At 39.7% G+C, this 23,276-nt stretch overlaps 1 protein-coding gene and 1 pseudogene across 1 annotated transcript in view; one reads left to right on the plus strand and one right to left on the minus strand.

Annotated features, from left to right (window-relative positions):
- The window catches only part of SRGAP1 (SLIT-ROBO Rho GTPase activating protein 1), a 281,933-nt gene that overhangs the window by 144,903 nt on the left and 113,754 nt on the right, over positions 1-23,276 (plus strand). The window contains 1 exon segment of the mRNA XM_007082210.2: positions 20,780-20,842. Coding sequence (XP_007082272.2) covers positions 20,780-20,842 — 63 coding nt within the window.
- LOC122240382 lies at positions 21,983-22,516 on the minus strand (annotated as a pseudogene).

Genomic DNA, 23,276 nt, shown 5'->3' on the forward strand with positions numbered 1-23,276 from the left:
GTATGGGGATCCCGAGAGATACCGGGTGCCTGACAGGTTCAGCCTCTTACAAAGCTGTATTGTATTCAGTTTAGCCAGTGGTAGAAAATCCTTGTACCCAGACTGTTCTGTCAAATAGAGCTGGGAGCAGGTAATTCTAGGAATGTTTTTGTGCCCAAGTGAACATAATAATCAGGAAGACACTTATAAGAATATCTAATTCCGTACATGGGTATAGGCAACAACTTTAAAACTTAAATTTTAGTCACATCAGAACCAGTAATAGTTTTCTACAGGTAGAAGAAGTGAAGCTTTTTTAAAACAACAGTACCAAATTATTCAAATATTGATTATTTAGATTTAGGCCTTAGAACTATAAATGAATCCTGTTGGTGAGAATAACAGTGATTCATCTTTTAGGCTCTGAAATCTGGTATTTTGGGTATGAGTCTTGGCTTTGTCACGGTCGGTAGCTGTGTGGACTTGGGAATAATTGTAAACCTTTTAGGCCTCACTTTCTGCATCTGTAAAGTCAATATGTAACATTTTATTTTAGATAATTGTATGGAGGATTCATGAGTCATCCATGAAAAGCCACTTAGCCCAGTTGTCTGGACTTAAGAAGTCCTAGGTAATTTTTAGCTATTATCTTTATTATTGTCTGTATTGTAAACACTTACTCTGTACCGTTGTACTAAATGTTTCCTCAAACCAGTATACTAAGTATGTCCTTATTTAAGGAGAGTATATGGCACAACTGTGATAAACACATCCAAACCATTGCATTGGCATATCACTTATTATGAAGTTCTAAACCGTATTTGTAAGCACACTCCGGGGAAACGTCTACCCAGTGTCCTTGCTTGTAGTCAAATTAAAATTTTGGTTCTCACATTTCAACGGTTAGTGGGAAATCAGGGAATAACCCAAGGAATACCTGTGTCAGCCAACTCCTCCCTCCCCCGTGCCTCTGAGGTCCCTCACAGCTATTTCACATGGAAAGTCATAACTTTGAGGCTTCACTGATTTCTTCATTCATTCATTCAACAATAAAAAGTACTCAATTCCAGACCCTCTGTTAGATATGGACAGGGTAGGACTCTGCTTTTACTCTGTGAGCTTCTGCTTCACCTAGGTCAGGAATTGGAGCCTCCTCGTACACATGGGTTTGTTTCATTATCAGCCCTTATTTCTTTCCCAAAGAACAAGAGGTGGTCAGGTATTTCTTGCCCCATTCTGGAGCTCTGCCTCCCGAAGTGATTGAGACCTTGCCTTCTTCTCGCCATTATTCGTGCTGAAAGAGAGTGTCCTGCATCGGGCTTCGGGCTGCAGCCAGAAAATGTGCAGTTCATATGCTACACATAAAAATGTAATTAACGTCAGCAGTCATAATTTCAGGAAACAACAAAGCCAGCTTGCAGCAATCACTTTATTTAAGTACCTTATCACATGATCTAATTTCCCAATTTTAAGAATGTTAATAGAAGTGTGTCGTTTAGAGGGAGCACAGCAAAATGGTAGCAGTTACATAATCCTGAATTATCTTTGTGTGTTTTAAATTATCTTCAAAGCTATCATTTCCCCATGGATTATTTTCAGATTATTAATGTTTTTATCCTCCCTTGCTTTGCATAAATATGCATTCAGGTTTGTTTATTTCTTCACCAATAAATGATATTCGTACACTACCACTTAGGGAACTTTGTGCACCGAGCATGGTGCTCGGTGTTTTTCACACATTAGCTCATGCATCCTTGCAGCTGCCCAGTTAACAGGTATTATAATCCACATTTCAGGGAGGAGGAAATAAAACACTCAGAGATATAAATTGCACAGCCAGGCTAGCGGAGACGTATTTTGTCTTTGCCTGTATGTCTTAGCTCATAGTTACAATGAGTCTGTTGGTGTTCTTCCGTGGTAACTGGAGATGTTACTCGTTGCATAGGTCAGACACTTCTTAGAATGGGACATTGTGGTCTTGGCTCTCTCCATTTCTTCTGAAAATCCTGAAGAATGACAATTCTGGATGAGGCAGCAAAATCTGTCAGTCATCCAGCTATAGGTGGGGATTCAAAGCAGCAGAGACTAGTTGGAGGCCACTGAGAATTACTCCACTTTGGCATAAATGCCAGAGGTTATCAGATTCAGACTGGGAATTATCCCAGTTTTGATATTATTGATTGTGTGGCCCAATCTGAAAGGAATCAGAAAAATTTCACATTCTTAGTGAAATTTGGAATCATTTTTGTTTGTGATTAAGGCCAGTCATACTCTACTTACATACCCCAGCATGAAAAGAGAGAAAACAAAATCATTTCTTAGGAGAAATACATGTGTTTTCATTTAGACCATTGAAAACATTCAGAGGCTTTAATGTAAATTAAGAAAAGATACTAGTCTACTACAGATCTCTAACGCTCTAACCTTGTTTTAAAAAATCTGGGGCGCCTGGGTGGCGCAGTCGGTTAAGCGTCCGACTTCAGCCAGGTCACGATCTCGCGGTCCGTGAGTTCGAGCCCCGCGTCAGGCTCTGGGCTGATGGCTCGGAGCCTGGAGCCTGTTTCCGATTCTGTGTCTCCCTCTCTCTCTGCCCCTCCCCCGTTCATGCTCTGTCTCTCTCGTCCCAAAAATAAATAAAAAACGTTGAAAAAAAAATTAAAAAAAAAAAAAAATCTGAAAACAACCAATCTATGGGAGAGAAAGAATCTATTTCTTTTTGAATATAAAAATACATATTCATTGTAAAAATTCAGAAAACATTAAAAAACAGAACTAATTCTCCATGTGAACACCACCTGTGGTTAGTATCTTGGGCTGTATCTTTTCAGTATTTGTATGTATAAACATATTTATGTAATATACAAACATACATAAATGTTATTTTACAAAATTGAGATTTTGTTGCATGTAGCTTGTGAACCTGCCCTTTTCATGTAAAAGTTGTTAGCATTTCCCATGTGTGGAAATAATCTTTTAAAACAGGATACTTTGTGCCCACATTGTGTTTTCACCATCTGCGTGGACATGTTCTTTTCCTGTTGTTGGACATTTAAAGCTTTCACGCATCTATTTTTTCCTTATGCTATATTCCTTGAAGTAGAATGATTAGGTCAGAGGGTGGTATTAGAATGTCATGCTTTGGGTGAAATTTTTATCTTTTGCCTTTCTGGAGTAAAGATGGTCATGGTTGTGATTTACCAATGAGTAATTCATTTTCTGAAAAATAAATTTCCTATTTTATTAACAGAGAGCCACCACATGTAATTTAGTATGCTGATGCAATAGTAGTAAATAATATAACAAGAGGAACTTTTTCCAGAGCCTTTCAGTGCAGTGTAGCAGAAGAATTAAATGGTATGCTGGTGGCATCAGGGGACAGTTTAATTATTGATGGGACCTGGATAAATAAGTAGAATAGTTCAAGCTAACACTACTATCTGGTTCTCTTGAGTTTTACTGACCCTATGGCTAGCTGATTTTTCTGGAAATAAGTCAACATTAAACCCTTTTCAATGATGCGATTTTCTGAAATATTTTAGAAAATGCTTTGGATTTGTATTTATAAGTTGCTGATCAGTGTGGCTAGCGCTCAATAAATAGCGGTTGTTGGTACTGCTGTTACTGATGTTTTGCCTTAATTACTTGGTGACAAAAGGACATGTGTCCTGGCTGTAAACTTAGCAGGTGAGTTACTAGATAAGAGTATTCACTGTCAGTTCAGAAGCCGAGGACACTAACCAAGTGTAGATGTGTGTCTCCTTGGAAAATGATGTAATTAGAAACCTGATGGGAGCTAAGTTGGGACATTTTGTCATGCAGCATGGTGCGGTGGTACTGACACTCTCATGTTAGCGTTTGAACCCATCATTACATTCAAAACAGTTGTTGACAACACTTGAAACGTTTTCGTGGTTAAAAAAACTGGGTGGCTCAGTTGGTTGAGCACGCGGCTCTGGATCTCAGGATTGTGAGTTCGAGCTCCACATAGGATGTAGAGATTACTTCAAACTTTAAAAAAAAAAACAACTTAAATGGAAGTGTGTGAACCAAAATTATTTTAAATGAACATCTCGGGGCGCCTGGGTGGCTCAGTCAGTTAAGCGGCCGACTTCGGCTCAGGTCATGATCTCGCGGTCCGTGAGTTCGAGCCCCGCATCGGGCTCTGTGCTGACGGCTCAGAGCCTGGAGCCTGTTTCAGATTCTGTGTCTCCCTCTCTTGGACCCTCCCCCGTTCATGCTCTCTCTCTGTCTCAAAAATAAATAAACGTTAAGAAAAAAAAATTTAAATGGACATCTCTAAGTTACTTTTTTTCCCTTCTGTTTGCTTATCTGTGATTTCTGATTTTTGTACGATGAACATTTTGTAAGACACAGAAGAAGAGAATTATTTATTATAAACTAAAACCTTAAAGAAACTTGGCCCAGAGTATACCAGTGTCCATAGTAAAAAAAAAAAAAGGGGGGGGGGGACTACAAACAGTAACTAATTCTGCTCCAAATGCTGTTTGTTAATGGAGAATTGGCCTGTGCTCCAGGTACACTTGAAAGCTGTGCTTTGAACATATAAAATTCAGATGGTTAAGATGAAAAGACATGAACTCAGGGAATTTCTGAGCAAGATAGCAGCTTGCACATGGGCTCTAAGTGTCTTACCTGCCAAGTTATCTTTGAAATGACTAATCAAATATATAAAGAGGAAAAACTGGAACAATCCTTTTAACTTCAGGCAGATCTCATTACTCCTTTCCTCACTCTCTCATCTCCCATGTTACTCTGAGTTAAAGTCTGCACCCCCACCTCTTTTCTCTTACTGTATTTTTCTCTGTAGCACTTCTCTCTTTCTGACATATTCTATATTTACTTAATATGTATTCATTTTGTTTCCCCTCAGTTAAAATTAAAAAAAAATCTTTTTAATGTTTATTAATTTTTGAGACAGAGTGTGAGTGGGGGAGAGGCAGGGAGGGGGGCGCAGAGGAAAACAAGAATCTGAAGCAGGCTCCAGGCTCTAAGCTGTCGGCACAGAGCCCGACGCAGGACTTGAACTTACGACCTGAATCAAAGTTGGACGCTTAACCAACTGAGCCACCCAGGCACCCCTCCCCTCAATTTAAATGTAAGTTCCTGAGGGAAGTGTCCTTGTATCATTCATTGAAATACTAATACGTACTAGATGCTCAGTTAATTTTTATTGAGTGAGTAGATAATGAATATTTACATTTATGTTAGAAACCAGAGGTGAATGTCACCTACATAACAGAAATTTCAAGACATTTCAAAAAGATCCAGTATTGACAGCTGGATTTAAGTAGCACTATTATGTGCAGTCTACTTCCCAGGAGTGAGAACTCAGAGGAAAATCAGTTATGGGAAGTTTGTGGCAGAGTGGAATAAGTAAAGTACCAGCTTTCTGGTTAGATGACTGAAAAGGGTTTCCCAAAGAACCAAAAAGGACCAGGGAGATTATAGACGGGTGAAGATTAAAAAAACTCATAAAGTTTTCTCTTTTTGTTTTTTAAGATTTTATTTTTAAATAATCTCTACACCAAACATGGGGCTCGAACTCACAACCCCACTGTCAAGAGGTCCCATGCTTCACCAACTGGGCCAGCCAGGTGCCCCCTATAAAGTTCTTTATGAACTCCTCAGTTCATCTCTGAGCTGAATAGGCTTGAGTCTGATTTTGAGGAGTATACCTACCAAAGATTTTGAAAACTGAGCTAAGGGATAGACCACTGCCTGGATTCCAGACTGAACTTTGGATGATGCATGTACAGGACAGATCCAAATAGTGTTACAAAGATGCTTGAAAAAGACCTGATGTTGAAACCACAACCGTGAAGGCTGGTCAGAATTTGCATCCTGAATTGAACCAGCTTGATGTCTTGATAAAACAACAATATCGGTATTTTGCATGTGGTTTAAACAAGACTCCAAATCTCATAATATCATATTCAAAATATCCAGAATACAATCCAAAATTACTCAGCATATAAAGAACCATGAAAACTTCAATTCACATGGGAAAAGACCATCAACAGATGATTCTGAATTGATGCAAATGTTGGAATTACCTACCAAACATTTTTAAAGCAACCATGATAAAAATGTGCCAAGAAGTACGAACAAACACTCTTGAAGTGAAGGGAAAGATAGGAAGTAACCAAAATAAAAAAACTCACTAAATGGGTTCAATAGCAGAATGGAAATAATATAGGGAAAAGTCAGATTAATTTCTGTTAATCTTGAAGACTGATTTATAGAAGTTGTCCAATCTGAACAACAAAGAAAAATTTGAAATAGAAAATGATCATTGCCTCATGGACCTTTGGGACAATACCAAAAGTCTGACAGCTGTATCAGTAGACAGCACAGTCCCTGAAGGAGAGGAGAAAAGAGTTTGTGCAGAGAAAATATTTGAAAAAACAATTGCAAGAAAACTTCCCAAACATGGCAAATGAGATAAACATACATATTCAAGAAGCTTAGTAAAATCCAAACTGGATGAATCTTTTGTTTGTTTGTTTGGTTGGTTGGTTTTGGAGGACGGGGAGAGAGGGAGGGGCAGAGAGAGAGGGAGGCACAGAATCCAAAGCAGGCTCCAGGCCCTGAGCTGTCAGCACAGAGCCCAACGGGGTGCTTGAACCCACAAGCCGTGAGATCATGACCTGAGCCGAAGTTGGACACTTAAACAACTGAGCCCCGCAAGTGCCCCAAAACCGGATGAATCTTTAGAAGTCAATACACAGATGCATCATAATCAGATTGAAAAGTAGCAAAATTATAGGAAGCAGCCAGGGAAAAAATGATACCTTACTTATTGGAGAACAAGAATTGGATGATTGGATTTCTTTCTGCATTAAATGCCAGTAGCCCCTTACCAGTTGTGACAACCAAAAATGTATTCGGATATTAACAGATGTCCCTGGTCAGAGAGAATTGGCCCAAGTTGAGAACACTTGATTCTTACTGAGTCCTCCATTCTCCCAAACACTTTTTTTGTTGTTGTTTAAAGAAATGTGTAATTTGATTTTTCAATTACAGGGCTTACAAAACTCTTAATTAAATTAACATGGAGTAAGTCAAAAGACACCCAGCCTCTCACCTCCCATAAAGAAGGATAAAAAATACCATTCAGTACCAGGTTTGTTTAGGTTCATTTATTTATAAAAGATCAGCACTTAATAAAACCCATCTTCAAAGAGCTGTAGACACTGAATCCGTACCATTCTCCTCATCCAAGGAGGAAATTGCAGCCTTAAGAAAAGAACTGATGAGGAGAGAACATTCCTACCATATGTCGAGGTGTCTGCAGTTGAGATCAACGAAGTCTAAAGCAACCTGAAAACCGTATTCTGGTTGCTAGCCAAGCCTTCTTACCATTTGAAGACTGTATTTAATTTCACATGGTAGGATTCTAAAAGATTTCTAGCAGCTGCAAGAAATGCCATATTGGGGGGTATTGCACATAGAGTAAATATTTGAATTAAGAAACACTTGTGATACCTTGAATTATAGCAACCCAAAAATACACACTTGCAAACAGATACTGACTGTGGCTGTCAGATCGATTTCAGTGCTTTTAAAATCTGAATCAAAGGGAGTGCCTGGGTGGCTCAGTCAGTTAAGCAGCCTACTTCAACTCAGGTCATGATCCCATGGTTCATGAGTTCAAGCCCCGTGTCGGGCTCTGTGCTGACAGCTCAAAGCTTGGAGCCTGCTTCAGATTCTGTGTCTCCCTCTTTCTCTGCCCCTCCCCTGCTTGTGCTCTCTCTCTCTGTCCCTCTCTCCGTCTCTCCCTCTCTCTCGCGCGCGCGCTCTTAAAAATAAACACTATAAAATATTTAAAATCTGAAAGGAAAAGATTATTAGAAAAGTAGTTAGAGACAAGCAGGTATTTTACCAACTTAAATACATTGTCAGATGAACCTTAGAAAGTTATGAAAATAATAAATTTTGACACTGAATATATGAACTATTTACATTGAAAAAAACAGTAATGTTTAATAATTGATAGTAAATAAATACGTGCACCATTTTACTTTTTAAATTTTGATAGTTTTAAGTGAACAAGAATCCTATTTGGCTTAGTGCACTGGCTTGAATAAACATGCCCACAAAAATTTCATCTCTTTAGCTCTTAAAATGGAGATTGCAGGGGTCTAATAAAATAATATTTTATTATTTGGCAAGGTCTTATAATTCCACTGAAAATAATCATAACAAATCCATTGTGACTTTCACTTTTCTTTCTCTTCATTTTTTTCTGAAACTTTACTGAAATCAGCTTCCTTTTCAAAACAAAGTGGACATTCTGTTTTTCATTCAACAAACATGTATTATCATTATGTGACAGGCACAAGGGTGCATTCTGAGATTACAAAAGGGAGTAAGGCCCAAATCCTCAGTACCCCAAAGGAGCTTATAACCTAATAAGAAAAGGAAGTGTAGAGATAAAAATTACGTTACAAACCAGTAACTGCTCTTACAGAGAAAGGACCTAAAACTGCTATAGCACAGGGGGGATTGTAAGACATATTGCCTAGGAAAATGGGAGCGCCTGGGTGGCTCAGTTGGTTGAGCATCCAACTTCGGCTCAGGTCATGATCTCCTAGTCCATGAGTTCGAGCCCCACGTCGGGCTCTGTGCTGACAGCTCAGAGCCTGGAGCCTGCCTTAGATTCTGTGTCTCCCTCTCTTTCTGCCCCTCGCCCACTCATGCTCTGTCTCTGTCAAAAATAAATAAACATTAAAAACAGATTAAAAGAAAATGGAGAAAGGCTCCACAGAGTCTTTGAAGTGGCATTTGATCATTGTCTTAAACTTGGGTTTTACAGAAGAATTAGGGGAAGTGTATTCTTTTATACAGAGAGAACAGTAAAGGACAAGGTCCTGGGATTCTGATCAAGCCTAGCACGTATCTAGGAAATGGCTGTAGGGGAAGATGATGGTAGGTGGGACTCCTGGTGGCCCTGTCTACCTGACTCCTAACAGCAGTGAGCTGTGAAGATAGGTTAGGGCCTCCTTTTTTGCCTCAACCTAAAACTCCCATCAGTTATACAGCTGGCCAAGCTCAGGAATGTAGCCTGTAGGATGGTGAAGCATACATAATAGGGTAACAGCTGGCTGAGATTTAGAAAGGCATATTTGGTGGGGGTGCAGGGGGTGGAAGTGCAAGAATTTTCTGTTTGAGGAATTGGTAGGTGGTCATTTAAGCAACTAAAGAAGCCAAGAGAGCTTTTTTTTTTTTTTTAAATTTTTTTAACGTTTATTTATTTTTGAGACAGAGAGAGACAGAGCACGAACAGGGGAGGGGCAGAGAGAGAGGGAGACACAGAATCTGAAACACGCTCCAGGCTCTGAGCAGTCAGCACAGAGCCCGACGCGGGGCTCGAACTCACGGACTGTGAGATCATGACCTGAGCCGAAGTCGGACACTTAACCGACCGAGCCACCCAGGTGCCCCTCAAGAGAGCTTTTTAATCAGGGATATGACATAATCAGCTTTGTTTGTTGAAAGCACTACGAAGAGTCAATTGAAATGAGAACAAACTGGTCTTAAAGAAACTAGTGAGAAAGCTATTGCATTAGTAATCTGGCTGGTAATTTTTTCTGTTTCGTGAATTATGATCAGAGAGTAGTTCCATGTTTCTACTGTCTTCATAAAGCTTGCATTTATATAGATTGAGAATTAACTAAATGCTTTGTGGTGGTGGTGGTTTTACAAAAGATCTGTCCTAGTCAGATTTTCTTAAGGCTTCTACTCTTTTAACTGATGCCTCTTTACCCTGTTGGAAAAGAAAAAGAATCTAACAATGATTCCAGGATTCCTGGGCTTATTGTAACCACGTAGACATGGGTTTGGACTGTCTCCACAGAACGGGGTGGTTGCAAGTCACTGGGAGGTGTGTGTTACTTCTTGATAATCCTTTCAATATTTTAGCCTCCACTCCTTGAGATATAAAGAAAGAATCTCTATGGTACTTCTAGCTGCAAGGCAACGATGGGGGCGTGGCAAGGAGAATGTGCTCTCATATCCTTAAACTGTGTCATGTAAGGAATAAAGACACTGGGGATACTTAGTACAAAGAAAGTCAGCTTTCGCTAGGAGAGAGTAGCTGTCTTCACGTATTTGAAGACCTGTCGTATAGAAGATGGTTTGCATTGTCTAGCTCTCTAAGTCTACAGGAGTTAAGACCAATTGATAGAACGTAGGTGGAGACAGGTTCCTTAATCTAAGGAGGACTATCTAGCAGTTACTACAGTCTGAAGTCAGCAAGGGGGAGCTTACAGTTAAGAGTTTTGCTTTGTTGTGGCTTTGGAATGGACTTTATCCTTCCTGCTGTAGTACCTCAAACAAAATTGAAGTATTCTAGAAAGTCTTGAAATATGTTGAAGGGACCATCTGAGACATACTGAGTTGAAAGTCAGTATGAATACACTGTCGCATCAGCATTTCAAGAAATGGAGGATGACCTCATGAAATGAAGCAAGGAATGACCTTGAGCTGATAATAGCATCATGACAGAGCCTATATTCATGGAGTTCTTAGTATGTGCCAGATACTCTGTTACGCACCTAACGATTTAATCCTTGTAAGAACCCTAAGGAGTACACAGTTGACCCTTGAACAATGTGAGGGTTGGGGTGCCAACCTCCTGCACAGTTGCAAATCTGCTTATACCTTCTGACTCCCCTAAAACTTAACTACTAACAGGGGCACCTGGCTCTGACTCTTGATTTTGGCTCAGGTCATGATCTCACAGTTTGTGAGTTCAAGCCCCGCATAGGGCTCTGCGGTGACGCTGTGGAGCCTGCTTTGGGATTCTCTGGCTCTGTCTCTCTCTCTCTGCCCCTCCCTGCCCCCCCCCCAAATAAAAAATTAAAAAGAAAAAAAAATTAACTATTGTCTACTGTTGACCAGAAGTCTTACTGATAACATAAACAGTCATTAACACATATGTTATATGTATTATATACTGTATTCTTACAATAAAGTGAGCTAGAGAAAAGAAAATATTACTTAAAAAGTCATAAGGGGTGCCTGGGTGGTTCAGTCGGTTGAGCCTCCGACTTTGGCTCAAGTCATGACCTCGTTGTGATTTCGAGCCCCGCATCAGGCTCACTGCTGTCAGCGCAGACCCTGCTTCAGATCCTCCTTCGCCCATTTTATTCTTTCAAAAATAAATATTTTAAGAAATATTTTAAAAAATAAGTCATGTGGGAAAGAAAATGCACTTGCTGTACCATACTTATTTTTAACAAACCCTGCGTGTAGGTGGACCCGGGTAGCTCAAACCCATGTTGTTCAAGAGTCAACTGGATATTGTAATATTCTCCATTGTACAGATGAGCAAACAGTTCAGAGAAGTAAAAGGTATTAACAGGGGGGAGAGAGAATCCCAAGAAGGCTTCCGCACTTAGTGCGGAACCTGGCCCACGGCTCAGTCCCACAACCCTGGAATCATGACCTGAGCTGAAATCAAGAAGCGGGCACTCAACCGACTGAGCCACCCAAGCAGCCCTGATTTATGATTTAGGTTAAATTCTTGAAGATTGATTAGTTTATTAAATTTTGAGTTTGCTTCAAGAGCTGTATATAGAGATTTTACTTGGTTTAGATTGTTTGACTAAGCATAAGTCAGATTGGATTGAAATTGTTTATCTGTCTCGCTAAACTGTAAGGCTGTGTTTCTAACCTTGGCACTTAGAAGGCACTCATAAAATCTCATAGAATGAGTGAGTACAAGAATGATTGAACTTTTTATTAGTATCAGAGAATCTCGACCTTTTGCTTACTAATTCAATAGATTACTTATAAATGAGCAAATCTACTTAATTGATTTATTTTTGTAAATAGTCTGGATTTTTCTTACCACAGTGCTATTAAGACTAAGATCATGGGTTCTCTACACAGTGTGGTCTAATTTGCTTCAACACAGAATATGCTCATAACCTGGCCAACTGTGTCATAGACCTAAGCTTTTGGTCACACAGAGAGGCAGTGTGGCTTAGGATCCCTGCACACCACATTTGCCATAGGAGAGAAAGACAGTTGGCTTCAGTGAGAAATTTGTAGACTCAGGTTCATGTACTATAGGATATCTGTTATTATGCTAACAATAAGAAATGTTAATAAAGTTTGAGTTAGTAAATTTTTGTAAAGCAGCATATTGAAAAATGGTCTGGAGGGGCACCTGGGTGGTTTAGTCAGTTGAGCGTCCAGCTTCGGCTCAGGTCATGATCCTGTGGTTCCTGAGTTCAAGCCCCACCCACATCGGGCTCTGTGCTGACAGCTCAGAGCCTGGAGCCTGCTTTTGGATTGTATGTCTCCCTCTCTCTCTGCCCCTCTCCCCGCTCATTCTGTCTCTGTCTCTGTCTCTCTCTGTCTCTGTCTCTCTCTCTCTCTGTCTCTCTCCCTGTCCCTGTCTCTCTCTCAAAGATAAACATTTTTAAAAAGAAAAAATGGTCTGGAAGTACGTTTCTTACATTTTAAAAAAGTTAATTATATTACAGTCTGAACCAAAATTTCATAACACATTCTGATTTTAATTGGGTGGGTTTGTTTATATCAGCTACTGAGGACTTATGCCTGAGTGATTATTCATTTAGTGACACTGAAAAGGTATGTCTAATTTGTCACCATTTTGAGTAGAGAAATAACCCTAGCACGAAAAACTGTGTTTCTTGAAGAGTTAAGGAAATGCAAGCTGAAAATGAAAATAGTGGTCACATCTCTTTTATTCCCTGTAGGATTTTAAATTTCAGTCTTGGGTTACTTCACATGTCTGTTCTGGTGCGTTTATACCTGGGAGGTTATAAGTGACTTTGGTATACATGACTTGGCATCTTCCAATTTTTTTTTAATGTTTTTATTGATTTTTGAGAGAACGCAAGCGGGGGAGGGGCAGAGAGAGGGGGGACAGAGGATCCGAAGTGGGCTCTGGGTAGAAAGCAGCAAGCCCTATGTGGGGCCCAGACCCATGAATCATGAGATCATGACCTGAGCCAAAGTTGAACCTCAACCGACTGAGCCTTCCAGGCGCCCCAACTTTGCACCTTTCAAGTTATCAGCATATGGGCTCAACATAGCAATAGCAGGCCTTTTTCACCTGGATGGCAAATGCCACATTTGCCTAGCAATTTATTAGTAAGTATTTTGGGAGATGTTCCAGATACTCCTTTAAGATTCAGTTTTGTCTTGTTCCACAATGGAAGTTCTTTCTCCTGTACGTCTATGATTCTTATTTTCCCACATTTTCTAATGGCATGGAGTTTTGTCTCAGAGAACACTGATTGATTTTCTCAGGAATGAGGCTAATTCCATGCACTGATACTTAGTTGTGCATTGTCATAAATACAAAACCATGTTGCTTAATGGATAGAAGGGAATGTAGAGAAACACCATAAATGTTATCCAGAAGCTTGGTTCAGGACATTAAGACCATCCCAGCTTTTTCTGCATTAGGTGTTTCACAGGATGCTGTTGCCTCTGTCTTCAGAGTTTTCGTGACTCAAGAGAATCTATTATTGTAAATACATATGAACATGAGCTTTGGAAACTTAAAAGCACACATACTGTGGAAATATGGGTTGACCCTTTTAACCAAAATTTATATCTAAAACTCACCAAGCGTGAGACACTAAAAACATTTAAAACCTTCTTATTAAATATTTAATCTGGTTTTCCTCTTTCTCTCTTATTCCCACTCTGACTCAGCATAAGGTCAGGATTCTGGTCATCACAATAGATTTACTTTAAAAATGCCTCTGTGTGAGCCCAGAAGCCCTCTGAATTGGTCATTTAATCCAACCACATAGATCACTTGATTGATCGCTCAGTGTATTCACCTGTGATTGTATTAATTATGCTCTTTGTGCTGCCTTTCTCTCTCTCATTTCTGGGAGTTTCCAGGGAGCAAGGCTGCAGGCCTCCAGGAATAGAGATCCTGGCCAGGGACCACACAGTGTAGTGCTGATTACAGTGCTCTGCATAGAAAGCTGTTTGGGCATGTCTGGCTCTTCCATGAGATTTTAAGCTGTGGAGGGCAGAAGTCGTGCTTTATTCACTCAGGTCTGGGCCCATTCAACAAATGCATATCTAGAACCTATGGAGTGCCAGGCACCCAAGCAGGTCCTGGAGCACATAATCTCTGTTCTCAGAGAAACTCTGAGGAGAGAAAGAAATGTGATAGGTGTAATATTAGTTGGGTAGCATCAGCTTACCACTCACCATATGCCGCGTTTTGTGTTAAGTATTGATAAGGACCATCGCAATAAAACTCTTAACATAGAGAGTACTTGTGTCTCCATTTTGTCATTGGAAAAACTGAGGTCTCACAAAATTACTTACGCACAGACTATAACACGTTTGAAAATAGGCAGTTTGATTTTACAGTATGAACTCTTAACCGCTAAATTATACTGCCTGGGAGTGGTGAAAAATGTATTCTGAAATAACAGAGAAGGCGGGACATAATTTCTTTCTTTGGGAGACAAGACAAAGTTACAAGAAAGTTTTCAAAGTAGGTGATAGGACTCTATCAGGTACAAAAAGGAAGGAGAGTCCTGGCAGAGGGGCCAGCCTGGGAAAAGTGCGGGGATGTGATTGAAAGCAGGACACGTGAGGTGGCAGTTTATGGCCAGGCTGAAGGATGTAGTTTGAAATTTGTGGAAGGTGAAGTAGACTAGTTAGGCAGAGGAGGTTATGAGAAATTGAAGAATTTTGAACTCTATCCTGCAAATACATAGCAAGCCTTTGGAAGGCTTTAATCAGAGAAAGGACATAACTAGATTTTTTTTTTTTTTAATTCTAATGGCATGCAGAAGAATAGATCAGCCAGGATAGATAGGATTGGTGACTTCTCCTTTAGAGAGATGAAATGAATCCTGGAGGAACCCCAGATTCTGACTTGAGTGACACTGTTGCCCTGAAAGAACTATAAATTCATCAGAACCTTTTTAGAAAATAATATTCTCGTATGTATCAAGAGGCTTAGAAGTGTCAATACTTTTATCCTACTAATTTCATGTCTGGGAATTGATCTTAAGGAAACAATGTAAAATGCAAGCTATGCCCTTAGACCAGCATTTTTGATAATAGTTCAGAGTGCTTAAAGCAGATTGGTGAAATTGAATGACTAAGTAAATAAATGATGGAATGATTAGTGAAAAATAGTGGAAATATTGGCAACCATAATAGAAGAATGGTTAATATACATTCACTGGGTAGTTATTATGAATCCAATAATGATGGTTCTGAAAGTATGTAAGTAGATGGAGAAGTGTATGGTAATTGGAAAAAAGAGTAGAAAAAGATACGTCATTATTACAGAACGATTACACTGCAGACCTATGTTTAGATAAATAAACTTGAAGGAAATGAAATTATAATGGTGGTAGGTGTGTACCTCTGTTCTCTATTTTTTAATATTCTTCAGTATACTCAATTTTTATATGGAAAAAGGTAAACACTTGGGGATGGCTTGAACTCATGTTTGATGTATCTGAAACATCAAAGTGACAAACAGAAAAGAAATAGGCTTGATATTCTACTCACAGAGGCACACATCAGAGACATTCTACACACATCAGAGACATTCAGTAAATGTCAACTGTATTGAAGCTGTAACCATTTTCCATCCCCTTGGGTAAGAACGTCAGGGTTTCGTTGTAATGTATGGGAAGTTTTACCATCACTGGAACTTACATAGACTCGTATTAATGGGGGGGGGGGCGGTGGAGGGTGGGAACCAATTCTTCATGTTCCCAACTTCGTACCTGAAGCAGATGAAGCGACTCCCCTGCCCTGCGCAAAAGTAATTTTAATCCACCAATCTCAAGTAATGTAGAAAATACCTGATTTCAAATGTATATCCTTTTATATAAAGTCATTCTTTCCTCTTGTAAGGGAACACTGATTGCTTTTCTTAATACTGAGGTATCGTTTTTCCTAGTAGTTCTTGTTCAAGGATCAAGGGTCTGCTTCATTGTTTTCAAATTTCTAATGAAAAAGAAACCAGAGGCATATTTAACCTATTGAATTTTTATGGGCTTTGAAAATCCAGGTATTTTCTAATTGGAGGGTTTCAGTTCATTAGTCTAACATTGCCACTGCACTAACTGTGTGCCACAGTAGGCGGCTTAAGATTATTTCTTTTGGGGTCCAGGGTAGTATTTTGAAGAAAGGATTGTTATTCACTGTTTGTATAATAATTTGGAGACATGCTTAAAGTTGAGGTGGGGCTAACATGAGGTGATCCAATCACTGTTAACATGCCATAAGCACAAGCACCATGACCCCAGCACTCAAGACAAGGACTTGATGTTGGGTCCAGCCCATGTATCCATGCTTCACTCATTAGTCACATGAACTTGGGCTTCAGAGCACAGTCCAGTTCTTTAACCATCTTTGCTGACTAAAGAAGTCATGGTGGGAAGACAGTAGTTAATTTTGAAGTTATTTACTAGACCGAAAAGATTTAAAACCAACAGGTAGCAACTTTAGTGATGTGTCATGGGTATAGCCAGGGGTTTACCGACCTGAAAGACACTCCCCGCCAACTTTTGAGAAAAATCTAAAATTCCCCATGGGAACCAGGATCCTTAAGGGCCTCTTTCATGATTTGTATATATCTTTTCATGTTAGCTTGAGGAAATATCCATTTGCCAGTGGATGTTTTATTTGGGGGGAAGGGGTGGTACCTAGCACACATTACATTTTTTTAAAGTTTATTTAATTATTTTGAGAGAGACAGGACATGAGTGGGTGAGGGGCAGAAAGAGAGAGAGAATCCCAAGTAGCCTCTGCGCTGTCAGCACAGAGCCCGACACGGGGCTCAGACTCAGAAACTGCAAGATCATGACCTGAGCTGAAGTCAAGAGTCAGATACTTAATCACCTGAGCCACCCAGACACCCCATTAGCAGATGTTTTGTTAATTCATCGTGTGTTACTAGTGGTAGGACTTCCATGAAAATGGAATACGGAAAGGTAAGGTTACTTAACGTACATATGGGGAAGGGAGTATGGCTGGAGCACAATACTTGGGACCCTTTCAAATGAGGCGCCATTTGGAGGGATCTAATAACCACGGCAGAGGGACATCAAAATCAAATCAACCAGTGTCTGCCCAGCTCTTTCTACATGAAAGTCAATGCAGCAAGTCTCCTTAGAGACCAAAAGAAGGAGAAATATGACGTGGCCTTTACGCTTAAGGAAGTTGCCATTACAAATAGTGTCTGGGAAAGAAATAATTGTAATATTTAAGGAGAGTTTACTGTGTGTTAGATATCGTTCTTAATGCAATGTGCGTGTCATCTGATTAATGCTCTCATCAACCCTATGAGATGGGTGCAATGACTATATTCATTTTACAGATCTGGAAACTGAGGCTCAAGGGAATCCAAAGTCTTTGAAACTTAAGACCCAGGCGTTCTGACTCCAGAGCCCTTGCTTTTAAGTGTTATGCAGTACTACCTCTCAGACAAATTTTTTATATTTCAGGGCCTCTGGGAAAAGGTGAAAGAGAAACCTAAGAGTATGCTTGGGAGAGCACATTTTGTGATGCCAGATTTCTTCTACCTCACCACCTGAAATCTTGTAAAATGTGAAATACACAAAGAATCTTCTTGCTTGTTCTAAGATACATGACCTAGGATAGCTTGGGAGGACTCCTATCACCCCAAATTTCAGTCTTTAATCTGATTCTAAATATTCTTGTTCGGGGCCAATCAGACCGAAGGGACTTTCTGTTGTTATTGTCCTGAGCCTTTGCCAAGAAATACTTTATTTTTGGACCTCCTACCTGAAATGTGGTCAGCTGAGCAGAGTCTGTTGGTGGCCTTTGATCCCATTAGAGGGTTCTGAATCGGTGACCCAGATCCTTGAGTGAAATTTGATATTAAAATAATACCAAACTGAAGTCCTAGGAGATTCCAGTGTAATGTATACAAGTCAGAATAACCAAGACTTGGGGAAAATAAAACGAGTTTCAGGTGGCTTCATTTGCTCACTTGTGGCTTGCCTTTCACTCTTGAGTGACTCTTAACCCACCTCTTCACGTATCAGGGACACAGCAAAACATAAAGTCTCTAACTCCAATTTAAAGATTTTAGAAGCTGGCAGAGCTTGATAAACAGCAGTACTGTATCACGTAAAAAGACCTAGTGACAAAGGCTGCTAATGAATTTGCATTTCCCCAAGTTCAGGTACTGCTCTGATGTCATCTTCCCACACTGTTTTATCTTTCGGAGATTTTGCTTCATCGCATTTGGCCTTTTTTGAGGGAAGCCTGACCCAGTGACCTTGCATTTGCAGACGGGCTGTATTTCATCTAAGTCCTAATATTTCCTTACAAGTGGCCTGTGGGCCTTTCCTTTCCATCCTCTCCCCAGTGGCCAACCTTCAGCAGATGTGGTAACTAATTCAGCTCTTACTCAGATGCAGTATTTCAGCTTCTTTACAGATTCATTTAGCAAGTGTTCATTGGAAGCTTCCCATGTGCCCCAGCAGGACCTGGTCTAGTGGGGGAGGGAATGTCACCTTAAATACCAAACCGTTGGTGCCTCCTCTGCCTCCCCCTAGTCCTAGCCTGGTTGCCAAGCACCGTGCAGGACAACAGAGTCACAGAGCTGATAAAGATGTGGCCCTTACCCCTGATGCTGGCAGTCCAGTGGGAGACACATAAATGATCCAGTGGGTGTGGTCGTTCTTGATTCAAACTGTAGGTTAAGCCACACTACGTTTTTTTCCATTCTCTGTAGCAGACTACATAATGAACTCAAAACAGGAAGAAAAGTAATTTGGATACATGAATGCCTTTAAAATAGCTTGTAGATTTTGCTGGGGGAAAAAAAGATTCAAAAACTCCTATATCAAACTCTTAGAATTAGCCTAGGGAAGACTATTTTAAATGCTGGTTATTTACCAATTGAGTGGAAAAGGAGAACTCTTTTTCATTGTCATGAAAATAATAAGTGCAGATGAGCACAGGGTGATGTATGGAAGTGTTGAATCATTCACTGAATTGTACACCTGAAACTAATATTATACTGCATGTTAACTAACTAGAATTCAAATAAAAACCTAAAAAATGCAGAAGCAAAGGTATATGGACTGTAAGTGGCCTTACCATTGCACTGCTTTGAAAATGCTTTCTTTTATTTATTTTTTTAATTTTTTAATATTTATTTTTGAGAGAGAGAGAGCATGAGCAGGGGAGGGGCAGAGAGAGAAGGAGATAGAGAATCCAAAGCTGGCTCCAGGCTCTGAGTTGTCCACAGAGCCTGATGCAGGGCTTGAACCCACCAACTGACAGACATGACTTGACACAGTCGGACACTCAACCAACTGAGCCACTTAGGCACCCCCTGAAAATGCTTTCTTAACGCTAAAATTGTAGTTAGTCACATAGTTCCCTTGGAAAGGAAGAGTTAATTTCTGTTTTGATTTCTAACTTAGCTTTTTGGGACTCACACTGCAAGATTTCTCTGTGACATCTCTGTCAGGATGCTGGAACTCATCTTTTTTAGTGATGTTAGTTTTGCAACTCAACTTCTGAGCAAGCACGATGCTTCACCCGGCTTACTTTTTCCTCTCTCTTCTTGATAAAGTCTGATTCAGATGGTTTACAAGAGCCATTCAGACTCTCTACTTATTTGCCTCTGTCCAGCCTATGGTGACAATTGGTGCACACATCTAGTACTTAGAAAGGCCATTTAACTAGAATCAAACAGACAATAACAACTGTTAACAAGATGTGGAAGAAGGTGTGCACTGTTGGTGGAAATACTAATTGGTATAGCTAATGAGGAAAGCAATGTGGAGGTTCCTGAAAATATTAAAAGTGGAGGGGCACCTGGCTGACTCAGTAGGTGGTGCATGCAACTCTTGATCTTGGGGTCATGAGTTAGAGCCCCACGTGGCATGTAGAGATTACTTAAAACTAAAACCTTACAAAAAATTAAAAATAGAATTATCATATGATCTGGTAATTCCACTACTGGTTATTTGCCCAAAGAAAATGAAAACACTCATTTGAAAAGACATACGCACCTCTGTGTTTATCGTAGCATCATTTACAGTAGCCAAGATGCGGAAGCAACCCAAGTGTCCATTGATAGATGAATGGGTAAAGATGTGGGGGGTGTGTGTGTGTGTGTGTGGTGGAATATTACTAAACCATAAAAAGGATCAGATCTTGCTATTTGCAACAATATGGATGGACCAAAAGAGTGTTATGCTAAGTAAATTAAGTCAGACAAAGAAAGACACATACCTTATGATTTCACTTGTATCTGGAATCTAAGAAGCAAAAGAATCAAACAAAAAGCAGAAATGGACCCATAAATACAGAGAACTGGTGGTTGCCACCTGGGAGACAGGAAGGAGATGGGCAAAATGGGTGAAGGTGAGTGGGAGATACTGGCTTCCAGTTATGGAATGAATAAGTTGTGGGGAATGAAAGATACAAATAGGGAATGTAGTCAGTGGTGTTGTAATAGCATTGTGAGGTGACAGATGGCGGCTACACTTGTGGTGAGCATAGCATAACCTTTTAGAGATGTTGAATCACTATATTGTACACCTAAAAGTAATGTAACATTGTGTGTCAACTATACTTTAATTGAAAACAAAGGGCAGTTTGGTCAAAACTGTTTCTTATAGTGGGGCTATGCTGGCCTTCTCTTGTATTATATACATTGTTTTATTTTCAGTTAGTGGACTTTTTAAGATGTAAATAATTTGGAAACAAGTTTCTGTTACCTTTTTAAAGATTCTTAATTTTTTCTTAATTGTAGAGCAAAGAGATTGCATTCCAGCTTCATGAGGATTTGATGAAGGTTCTTAATGAACTCTATACGGTAAGCACATAATCTTTCTTCTTTTGAAAGAATCTTTGCTTGGGAATTTTGGTTTGCAGAAACAGTGCTCTGATTCGAATTCATTCTAAGCTAGGGTGTTGATGGATGCTTCTCTGGTTGAAATGTTGATCCAAGTGGATAGATGCACACTACTACGGTCTTAGGCTACTCTCTCCGTTGGGGAGACTGTGTTCAAGTAAATATGTATATGCAGTTAGCACACTTTAAGAAACTAGAGTTTAGATGTCCCTGTAAGATTATGTTTGTAACTAGTTGGATTATATGTGATCTATACGTAGATTTAATGCCAGAATATTTTGATTTAAATTGTTGCCATTTTTTTTAAATGCCCATTTATTTATTTTGAGAGAGAACTCGTGAGTGTGAGTGGAGGAGGGGCAGAGAGAGAGGGAAGGAGAATCCCAAGCAGGCTCCATGCTGTCAGCACAGAGCCCAACATAGGGCTTTCTCCCAAGAACGATGAGATCATGACTTGAGCCGAACGGAAGAGTCGAACGCTTCACCGACCGAGCCCCTGAGGCATCCCAAATTGTTACCATTCTTGCATTAGCCATCCCAGGATTTGAGCAATTTAGAGTTGCTTTTATTCTGTTACTTTAATTTTTATTCCCATTTCAGTTAAATTGTTTGGTTGATGACCTAATATATTAAAATTACTTTTGGGGAGGTATCGGTTTTCCTTCTTGGCAATAATTTGCTTTTTTGAATTTAAATTTTATTCAGGTTGCTGTATATAATCATAAGAAATTAAATAATTTAAAGCTATTTTATTTAAAAAAAAAACAGTGAGGTTGCAAGTTGGAGTTAGTCATATGTCTGTGTAAAATTTTTTACGCTTAATGATCTTTTTTTTTTTTTACAAGGAATATTAGAAGTTCCTTTATTATTACCTGTTCTTATTAAGCACCAGCTTAATACCACAGAAAATTTCAAATCACCCTTTGGCAATTCATTCTTCCCTCCCCTACCCAAATTCTTGATAAAGAGCTCTTCGAGTGAAGACATGCTCTCTTCTGTCTTCTGTATAAAACTTTATGAAATAAAGGCGAATTACCGTGTACCTCTTGCTGTAAAATGCTGCCCAAGGCTGTGGAAAAACTGGGTCTTCCCAGGCTCCTTTTACTCTTCAGGTCCTGAAAGACTCTTGTTCATAAATTGTCTCTTCACAAAGCAAGTCCACCACGTGCTGAGGGTCAAAAACTTTCTCACAAAGTCTCAGCCCAGTCTCTTGTCTCAGCTGCTATAAGTAGGCCCTCATCACCTCAGCTTCCTGTTTGTTTGCAGATTTGGCATAAATTGCATTAAGTGGAAAATCAGGCTCTCCAGGAACGGGGAAATTAGTGATTCCCAGCAGATACATTACTTTCTCACCTTGGCCTTTGGAGTTGCATTTTTGGAGTTTCTTTAGACACTCAGAAATGTAGAGATTGTATATATCAAGGTTCTGTCAGCTTCATTCTTAATGAATTCATTCATTCATTCATTCTTGAGAAACACCTTGGCCTTGAAGTCATAGATGGCTTCATCCACAAATTCTGTATCATTTGTGTCTCCAGGGGCAGGTCATTTGAACTGACTTCTAATAGGCAACGGTGCCGTGTTGCCTATGAGTTTGGTGTCAGGGTCCATGAGGGAAGAGTGGTAAGCCAGCATCTTGGCGGTGCTGGGCTTCAAGCTAGATGAGGAGATTGGGTTTAGAACGCAAAGCTGCTGGTCCGGTGGCCCACATGGGCAATGATCTTTCATTATTAAATAAAAATTCCTTCTGGAGGAAGTCGATGAGTTTTTATTTTATAAGAGAGAATCACATAATGAGAAGTGAATAATATTAATTTGTTCTAGCTATAGATATTTGCATTTTTGCACAAGATTATTTGAATTTTTATTTATAGGCAAATCAAACCTGAAACATTACTAACATGTTTCTTGATTTACAGGTTGCATTTGTTCTTAAAAAGCCATGTGTGTGAAATACAATTTCGTAAATTGGTTTTTTTTTAATTTTTTCAACGCTTTTTTATTTATTTTTGGGACAGAGAGAGACAGAGCATGAATGGGGGAGGGGCAGAGAGAGAGGGAGACACAGAATCGGAAACAGGCTCCAGGCTCCGAGCCATCAGCCCAGAGCCTGACGCGGGGCTCCAACTCACGGACCGGGAGATCGTGACCTGGCTGAAGTCGGACGCTTAACCGACTGCGCCACCCAGGCGCCGCACGTAAATTGTTTTTAATGCTCCATTGATACTTGCTAATTGAAAGACACTGTAGTTTTAAGCTTTCATAAAGTGAGTGATAGTCTTATAAAATTCGCTTTCCAGTTTTTTTGTACATGTGTGATAAATTTGTATTTTTAATGGCACATTTGCTACGCCTGTACTTAGGAATTAAATTGACAATTTCTATTTGTTAGTTC

The sequence above is a fragment of the Panthera tigris genome, chromosome B4 (genome assembly GCF_018350195.1).
Source record: "Panthera tigris isolate Pti1 chromosome B4, P.tigris_Pti1_mat1.1, whole genome shotgun sequence".
Classification (NCBI taxonomy): domain Eukaryota; kingdom Metazoa; phylum Chordata; class Mammalia; order Carnivora; family Felidae; genus Panthera; species Panthera tigris.